The sequence below is a fragment of the Triticum aestivum genome, chromosome 4D (genome assembly GCF_018294505.1).
Source record: "Triticum aestivum cultivar Chinese Spring chromosome 4D, IWGSC CS RefSeq v2.1, whole genome shotgun sequence".
NCBI classification, from domain to species: domain Eukaryota; kingdom Viridiplantae; phylum Streptophyta; class Magnoliopsida; order Poales; family Poaceae; genus Triticum; species Triticum aestivum.
The window spans coordinates 83,664,400-83,674,367 of record NC_057805.1 but is presented as its reverse complement, the minus strand read 5'-3'; the positions used below and the strand labels follow the sequence as shown (position 1 = coordinate 83,674,367).

The 9,968-nt window shown below is 43.4% G+C and overlaps 1 protein-coding gene across 1 annotated transcript; it reads right to left on the bottom strand.

Moving 5' to 3' along the window:
* Positions 1-1,784: 1,784 nt before the first annotated feature.
* On the bottom strand, positions 1,785-6,992 carry LOC100415855 (uncharacterized protein At4g06598). The gene is made up of 5 exons (XM_044518089.1): positions 6,740-6,992; positions 5,691-6,347; positions 4,635-4,710; positions 4,419-4,545; positions 1,785-2,503 (listed from the first exon to the last, which is right to left on the bottom strand). Exons 2-5 carry the CDS (start codon positions 6,332-6,334, stop codon positions 2,310-2,312), a joined length of 1,041 nt encoding a protein of 346 aa, XP_044374024.1. The 5' UTR covers positions 6,335-6,347; positions 6,740-6,992; the 3' UTR covers positions 1,785-2,309.
* Positions 6,993-9,968: the final 2,976 nt, after the last annotated feature.

The window sequence follows — 9,968 nt, the reverse complement described above, 5'->3', positions numbered from 1 at the left end:
GGTGGTCCAAACACTCTGGAATTGGATTCGGAATCACAAATGGCACAAGAGCAATCAACGTGAAAACTCTTGGCACTCTTTGGATCGCAGGAATTTCATAAGATCCTTTCTGCAAGATTCCAGCCTCGGGAATTTCAGGCTCTTTGGATCTTAAAAATGATGGTACAATCCTTTCTGTAAGATTCCAGCCTCTGGAATTTCAGACTCCCTGAATCTTAAAAATGATGGTACCAATTTCATATGGATTTTGCCTCTAATTGATTTAATTTTGAGTTGATGCCTAAATTCCGTAGGAATTTCACTTTCACTGTGATGTCATGTGTCCCACTCTTTCACATGACTGTCATATTGTTTACTGTAATATCCAAACGACAAGACCTGTAAATTTTGTTGTGTTTGCTGTTTTGCTCTTGAATGTCTGTGATTTTCATTTCTACGGCCCTATTAATTCTACTCGTGTATAAAAAGCAAATGTTTTCTTCCCTTCCCCTCGGCAGCTAGTGCAAACTCTTCATGCCGACACATGTGGTAAGCAATCCAAACAATTAAAAAAAGAACTCTATGCCGCTCTGGTGGCCGGTGGCGGGGAGGGGAATCCAGGTGCCTTCATTCCAACTAATAGTTTAGGTTAAGGTTTTTAGTCCTCACAGGTGCAGCGCTCGGGAGGATAGTAGCACTTCGTCTTTGAGTTTGTTTTGTGGGTTCTGATCCTCCTTGAGTTCGTTCATTAGCGCTCGGGAGGATAGTAGCACTTCGTCTTCTAGTTTGTTTTGCGGGTTTCGATCCTCCTCGAGTTCGTCCATCTAGACATAGTCGATGAAGCTCCGATGTAGATTCTTGATGTCTCTAGGGCGACGAGGTTAGGGTTTCTCGTTGTGCATGCGTGATGGCGAGATTTGGTGTCGGCTGCTTCAGATATATTCAAGAGTTCAAGTGATTACTGCGGTTCTGGGACGCTGGTCCTTAGGGGCATGTGCACAAAGTCTTCCCGGCATGCTTCGGTAGGGGAGCGGCAACATCAACGCGTCGGCAGCTCATTCTAGCGGGGGGAGTGGTTATTCCATGGTCTAGAGACTTCGATGTAATTTTTTATAGGGTCTGAGATGCTTTGTACTTGTGATAAATTTTATAATACATTGGATCTTTTCACACACAAAACGCAAAGAAAATGTATGCAGATGAAACTTGCCCCTTTTGTCTCTTTAATTCGCCATGAATTAGAAGTTGAACTCAGGTGCTGTACTTTTAGAACACATCACGTCCACCATTTTCGCAATTTTCAGCGAAATTGTTGCCCAAAGTAGAAGTTGATTGCATGAGTTCACCACAAATGGTGATTACATATCATGAGCATGTCGCCATCTGGCTTGCTTTCCAGACCAAATGCATATAACAACCTTTTAGGGCAACCACTCAGAGTATGTGGGTCATCTTTCACATTTTTCGAAGTTTAAATCGTGGCAACAACGTCAAGGTGGTAGCAGCGATGGCATGTTGGAATAAGGTTTCTTCAAATTTTCTTCCTACGTTGTATCGTTCTTATCTGAATAAAACAGTTTTGTGTTCTAAAAATTCGCCCTCGTGAAGCTCCACCAGTGCATGTATGTACTCACATTTTGCAAAGTTTAAATCGCAAGCACAGCCATACTGGCGACAAAATATACGAGTAACTGTTCCCAAATGAGATAAATCTACTCACAAGAAGTGCATCAAATGAAACGAGATGGCACAACTTACAGAATTTCACAGTGAAGTTGCAGCATGTCAACACCAAGTCCCAACTCTGGATAATGCTAATACCTTATTTGCACTACCTTATTGAATCACCAACGATAAAACAAATGAGTTCTCAAGGATGTGGCACATTTAAAAACATCTGTATCAGATGCTAACTAGTGCTCCACATTCCACTGACGAAGCAATGCAGATTATGACTAAGATGCATGAAGAAGACAACATAGAGAAACAAGACCACAGGAACAAATTAGAACCCTAGGATCCGAAATGGTACAGGGATGCACGAACAGCATCCAGAGCTACAAATAAAACACTAAACACCTCCGACTGGTCGAGCATCAACAATGGCAGTGAGCTGAGGATGACCACCAGGTGCATATTCCCAAAGAATGAAGATCAGATCCACAGTTATTAGCCTTTCCAGAGTTATTCACCAAGTGATAGGGGCACAATTCCAAATGTGCTGCTCCTTTCCTGATGCATTCCTTGAAGGATTCTTGACGCGAATTCACAGCCACAAAAGAGTGGTCTAGGAGTGGTTTGGAACTCACGAGAAAAAAAGGCTGAAAGAACTAAGTACGAAGAGGCCCAGAGACGGCGTCACGCCCAGAGTTGGGGTCTTTTTGTTTCAAAGACATGCTTGCAAACTGCGAGTCAAGGTCTCTGCTGTTACTACGACCAAGAGTAGGAGGCTGTGGTGTCTGTTGCTGCTGCTGATACAATGACCTTAGACGACCAATTTCCCGCTCAAACATCTCCTGTTGAACTGCAATATTGGAGTAGAACAGTCAGACCATTCCATTTTTCTTAATTTTTAGCAGAACAAAATCTCATGGTGTTCAGCTTTGAGTAAATAAACTTAATACCCCAATCAAGATTTTCGAGTCGACGAGTCGTTCTGGGGTAGCGACTCTTGACAAGTCGACCGTGCAGTTGCGACTCGTCGACTAGTCGACATGGTGAGTTGACCTTGCAGTTACGACTCTACGACTAGTCGTTCGACTCAAAAACAGTGAACCCAATTAAACCGAATCTTGTGCAGAAGATGTTCGTACAATCTGATAATATCTCACTAACGCTACGTTTGGCACTGAGGTGGATTATGATAAACTGATAATCCAGCTTCTACAACTGGTGTTTGCCTATTTTTTGTTAACTGCAAACTGAGCCTAAGGCAGCAATCTCTCAACTTCTTTAGAAAATTAAGCTCCTCAGGTTACCAATGCGTTTCTTAGCTAGCAATCTCTCACTATCTTAGGCATGAAAGCCACGAAAAGTAAGCATACACAAACCACATGAAATACAACCACTAGCATGTTGACTATGCATTTGAATGGACACATGCACTATATGAATCGTATGCATGAATATACAGAAGCCTAACTTGAAATATCATAAGAATATATTTGTGCATTTAGAATTTCAGCGATCGATGGTTCCACCAGTCTTGTCCATGACACATGATATGTTCAAGAAATTATCAAAGAACTATGGACTATTTGTATCCTCTACAAAGCTTGGCTAAGGTCCCAAACGTGCCTACTAAGGCCATGCTGCAACTTTAGCTTGGATAAGTGGTAGGTAATTTTGTTTCATGCCTTGCAAACTTCAAGGTTCATTAGGTCTTTGAAGGATAAAACAAATAGTAGTCGCCGTTTGAGTTCACTTAAAACATGATTGTTTGATATCAAACTTCTATGAGGATGCTTCATCCTAAAGTTCAACCAGACTTCTTACTGACAAGACAGTACGACGTAAAGACATCTCTCCAGAATTTGAGCACCATCGATATTTAACAGTAGTTCATATTTCTCCTGTCCACAAGACATTGTATAGAAAATTCTAAACTTAGAGCCTGTTCGGCAACACTCCACTCCTCTAATTTCTCAACTCCACTCCTTACTTCTCAACTCCCAACTCTACTTGCATATTTTAGAATTTTGCAAAACGTTCGGCAGCCAACTCCAGCTCTTCGACGTGTGCGCATGTAGGAAGGGAATCGGGGCAAGCGGGTAGGACGAGAGATTTGTGGGGTTCTGTTTCCTGTTTTTTCTCTCGAACTGGTAAGTGGCTGGTAAAAATTGGTACAAGGCATCGAGACGGAGCGCGCGGAGCGTCACTTTCCCGACTCCAGCGATTTGTACTACGGGCCGCCCCGCTCCAGATTATGAAATCTACGGAGTTGACGCGTTCGGTGCGGCTCCGCCGGCTCCCGTAGCGGAGTTGAGGAGCGGAGGGCTCCCGAACACCCCCTTATTTATGCATGTACCCATCACTTAGACTTTTCACTGAGAAGACAGTATAGTGTAAACTGTAAAGAGATCTCTTCAGAATTTGAACACCATCTATATTTAACACTAGTTTCATATTTCTCCTATCCAGAAGACATTTTATAGAAAACATACTTGTTTATGCATGTACTCAACTACTTGGTTGATCCTCAATCTTACCTAAGAAACTCATGTTACTGGTCCTCATTAACGTCACAGAAAGTACAACGCCCCAACCTTCTTTTAAAAAGTATATGAATAGAACCTCAAAATGGTACTGTATCTCTAAAGTTCACTGAAGAGTTGCATTTGAATATATTTTTAGTGAAATTTAATGCAATAGTAAAAAAAAATTGATGGGGAGCAGAAGTCCAAAATAAGGAGAGAAAAAATACAAGTGGGCATACTTACCACGTTTAATTACTTGCTCCTGTGCTATACTCTCCAGCCTTTGCTTCAAGGCTTTGTTTTCCAAGTCTAGCATTATATTTTGTTGAGTAAGAAACTCCATTTCAGCAGACACTTCTATCCCTTCTGACTGCATTATTCAGACATAAAAAAATTCTGTTTGTCAAATACAACACTGCATTGTGGAACAGAAACCATTTTTAGTTGCGATGAGCTCACCTGTAATGATTGGACTTTACCCTCAAGCTCGGCAATATACTGGAGTTTTCGAACACGAGACCTCTGAGCATATTGCCTGCAAGCAATGTTGGTAAAAAATATTAGATACGTTAAAGTATGGAAATGTTTAACCATGCTATTACAACTTGCAGATTGGGAATTTTGACATATATATGTACGCTAATTAAAATTAAAAAATTCTGATAAACCATAGTGCCTTAAGTCCAATCTAACTACTCCCTCTGTTCACTTTTGTAAGACATTTTAGACAGTAGAAATTGAACTGTTTTGGGTGTTGTCTTAAATGTCTAAACGGACTTACAAAAGTGAACGGAGGGAGTACTATATAGGTAGCTATGCAATTGTACTGTCTGTACCATTGTCCATTAAGGATTTTACAATTATATATATGAGCATGTCTGATTTAAGACTCATAAAGTTGGGGTGCAATTTTACAAGGAAGAATATTCAAATGTTGTTTTACATTTATGTTGCCAGAGGACACTATCCATGCTGTCAGGTGTGACCACAACTAATGTGTGAAATAAGTACATATTTGCACCATCCTATCAGGTGTGAGCAACGGTGGTGGAGGGGGGAATGACATGGGCCAGGGCTGCCCTCATGTTTCCTAAGTGCATACATGTCATCTTGGCAATCCTTAAAATACAAGGAATTCTCTAGTATTGCATACTTTGGGCCCTCATTAATATTGTTAAAATGTTCCATTCATTTGGCAGCATGATCAAATGTGCCACGCGACTATACAGAATTAGTAAAGGACTACATTGCTTGCTTTATCACGTTGAACTTCAGAATTGCAAAACCAGCAGAGTGTATTCTGGTTTTAAAATCTAAGCTAACCATATTTTGACTTTAAAATATAAGCTAACCCACAGCAAAGGGCTGGCCCTGCTGTATGTGGTCAAAATTTAAGTAAATGGATAGCACTCCCTGGCTATCATCGTTAACGATTCTCAATTGTTAAATTTCAGAACACAGATAAGTGTTGGAAGTGATAGCATGGATGCAATCATGCAGCAGGAGTATACTCACTGTTTAGCACGCTTGGTGTCCGCCTCCGATTGTGCATACTTTGGCAGCACACCATCCTTCCTCTCTGCCCCAAGTTCATCAAGAGCTCTTTTGTCCATGGCATGTTCATGATCCCTCGACGCACTCAGTGGCCCGTGATGCCCACCCAGCTTCTCCCTCACCAGCACCGGCGGCCCTGGCCTGTAACCTGCCAAATTCGGCATGCCTTGTTCCCACGGCCGGCCCTGCGGCCTCCCGTATGAGCTTGGCTTGGCATAGTACTCCTGCACGCCACCCCATGGCGCGGCCTGCCCTCCTCCCCCAATCTCATCAAAACCATTGGCAAATGCGCCGGAGGCAGCGCTTCCGTCGAACAGAGCAAAAGAGTCGCTCGACGACCTGCGGTGCCCCGCGCGGCGCACGGGCGTCTCAGGCTCGTCGAGCAGGTCGTCGAGCCACGACGGCTGCTCCTCAATGATGCTCTCAGACGACGTGCGCTGGTGATGCCCATGGCCGTGGCCATGGCCAAAGCGGTGGTGCGTGGCGCCCTGTGGCCGGGCGATCGGGCCATGGTCTGCGTACGGGGACGGCGACGCTGCCGTCGGGAACGGGCTACGCGGCGGCAGCAGCGCCTGCTTCTGGAGTTTCGCGTTCGCCGTCATCATCTGCTCGACCAAACTGCACACAACAGAGAGCACATCTGTGAGATTTGAGCAAATTTAACACTAAACTAACACGAACTTGCATCAAATCGAGGCGGTCCAATTCATAGCTCTGCCCACAGATCTCAGCAAACGGCATGACAAAACAATTTTGCTTGTGTTCCTACAGCGAATTCGCGTCAAAGATTCGAATTTGCTTCGACCGCAAGCATCCAATTGTGCCACGAAGTGGTCAAGATCCGAGGTCCGCATAAAGGACCGAACTGGAGGATGTCAATTGGACGAAGAAAACGCGGCAGAAACACACACGCATCGAAACAGCACGGCACAAATCGAGGCGGATCAAGAAGAGCAAGGCCGCACCAAGAATCGCAGAAAGAAACAACCAAAACTGCGAGAAATACTCACCAATTCGGCCGCGACTCTTCCAACCGCCCCGCCCCAGATTTGCCGCGGCCAAAGCCTCGCACTAATCCACAGTAATTCGTGTTCGTTGGAGCTAATCTTGGGGGGATTAGAGCTTGCGGCGAGGAGGGGGGGCGAGGGATGGGAGAGGAGAGTAGGAGACGAATGGAGAAATTGTATAGTACTGAGGGGAGAAAAAAACAATTAAATAGTGTCTCGCTAGTGTTTTAATATTGCGGCAGCGACAAGAAATTGGTTTGCAGAAACTTTGATGAACGTCCGCCGTCGGATTGAGAGGCCCAACGGTGCCGAGAAATCTGGCGAGAATTATTGTCTTCGATGAGGGGAAGCAGGTGGCCGGTACTGCGGCGAGAGATGTAAACGCTGTGCGTCCCCAAGGTGTGCCTACGTCAATTTTTGCTTATTTATGTGACCCATTTTTCCTTTTTGCTTACTATCCATGTGACCCAAGTTTCACACCCTAGAAAATTTGTGCAAAGAAGCGCAAAATTTCGGAGAAACTCAAATAAGGCTTTACAATAGTTTTGATTTGTTCGGGTGCTTATAGTTGTCGCTAGACAGTCTATGGACCTGATTCCTGTTACTTTTAGTGTTCTTTATACTGTGTTGATAGTTGATGAATAGATCAAAAATAATTATGTTAGAGCAACTCCAACGCGTTGACCCAAACGGACGCGCACGTCGTCCGTTTGGATCCACATCCGCACTGTTTTTGTTTAGGGTCAGCCGTGCGCGCAACGCTCGCGACACATTTCATGTCTGCGCATAAATTTAAAAGGCCCGCGGCCATAGACTGGCGGACCAGGGGAAGGAATAGGCGCGCGTTGTGCGCGTCCGTTTCGTGTCCGTGCCAATGCAAATGAGACTCAAATTTGGGCCGGGAATGAGTCGGCAGGCGGACGAAAAGCGGACGCGCGTCCATTTGGGCCGGCGCGTTGTGCCGACTTTTCTGTCCGCGACGATCCAAACGGACACGCGTGGTCAAAATGGGTCAGCGCGTTGGAGTTGCTCTTAGTTTTTTCTTTTCATGAATATATTGTGGTGTTACATGTTTTCTTGAACCAAAGATGCATTGCATTTGCTAGCAGGACACATTTGAACCATGCACAGCATACACAGGAGACATCAATCCAAGAGAAGAAGAAGAAAACAGAAAGAAATAATGTGCATGAGCTAGCAGTGGAGCTGGTGCATGTGGCAGAAACGCGGCATTGTTGTTTAAGTGCAGCCCATATTGGGTAGTGGAGGCAAACAGAAAACAGAAAAACAACTCATGCCACCAGCCGGACAGCTCAGGATCCAGCTGCGACCACAACACCATCTGCTGCTGTCGTGCTGTCTTTATTCCACCCTCCCATTTTTCTCTCTCTACTACTTGCCCTCGTGGCTGGCTTTTCTTTTCATTTTACACCTCGTGGCTTGCTGCGTTGATCCTTCGGTCCTTTCTCTCGTGTGATCACCCTCGTTGGCCAATTTGGGTGAAGGACAGAAAAGAAAAAGGTTATTTTCCTTCTTCTTTTTTTGCAATGAGAAAAAATTTTGTTTGGCTCCAAAAAATTGTTTGGCTATATCTCTACTCCTATAAAAGACTCAGTTGGTGATGATGGTGTGTCTGGCATCCATCATTTCTGACCACTAGATCTGCATCTAACGACTGTGATGTAAGTTGTGGCCTTTTTGCAACAATATCCCACTTCTCTGCTTCAATTTATAGAAAACCCCTTAGTATCTTGAAACCAACCACATTCCTCCCTTACCTCATCAAAACAACCCAAGAAATATATTTTGAATGAAACATAAGATATTTTTAGTGATATATGTATATCAAAACTAGACTGTTTTCTTTCAAATTTGTGAATATGTATTATTCTACTTTGGATCCGCTGCAGCGCACGGGCACATTGCTAGTAGTTATCATATAATTTATTTGATTAAATTGAGTTTTTTTTGTATGAAATTGAGTCAACTTCAACCGCGTACTCTTTTTTTCGGACACCACTATTGACTCGTCAACCCTACCTTGTCTTCATCGGTGCCATCGTCTCCGGCTCATTGTGTCTAGTGATCGGTGGCGCTGAATTAATCGTTCTATCAATCACTTCCCATGGGATCTAATAATCCTCCATCATAGCCATCTCACTCCAACGAGCTCCCTTCCAAGTTTGTTGAGGTCGTCACACCCATCATCGTCGGTTCTACCTCACGATTCTGTAAAGTACTCCCCACCCCCCGCGACACACTGGTTTGATGTCATCACCATTGTCGTGTCATCGTTGGCGCTTCTACCTTGCAGTCGACCTGCAAATGAGGTTGACATCAAATGAGTGTTAAAGAAAATTTCGTTGGATGAATATCAAACACGTGAAAAAAGCACGTATGTTTGCTTGGATGCAAGAAAAAGAACAATTGTTCTTATTTTATTTTCTTCTTCTTAATATTGCTTTAATTTCCTTCTTCCTTCGGACGCTAACGCATAGATCTTCATCCATGGGTTTAGATTTGTGGTTACCAGGTTGGGGTAACTATCAAAGATGGCCGAGGGGGGATTATGGATATGTGAGATGGATATTTTGAGAAGCCTGGAGTACATGACTTTATGAAGCATATGTGGAACCACGCTGAAAACCATTGAATTTTAGTTTTGAATTATGCGCTCCAAATATTTTTTATGTCTGAACTATGTATTTTTCTTTTTGAATAATATTTATTATGTGTTTAAATTCATTTTTATTTGTATTAGTACCATATGATAATGGTAGAGCATGTGTTTACATAGATTAAAGATTTGTAAATGGAGGTTGTGGTTGCACAGGCAGTCATAAGGGGTGGCCGGCTCCTGCAGCAGATATTTAGGAGCTCATATTTGTCTTTTTGATTGAATATGCCCTGACTAGTTCTCGAAACAGGCTTTCGGCCCGCTTTATATATAAAACAACCACATGACATCAATGTGCTACAAAAATCTCTATTGTTTGCTAGGTTTATTGAAGGACAAACTCCCCATTTCAACTATACTGTTAATGGGTATACATACAATATAGGCTACTATCTGGTTGGCTGTATCTATCCTTCATAGGCTACATTCGTCAAGACCATCTCTGAGCCGGTTGCTCAGAAAAGAGATCACTTTGTCCAAATATAAGAAGGAGCTAGAAAGAATGTGCAGAGGGTATTTGTAGTGCTCCAAGCCTGTTTTGTAGTTGTTAGTGGA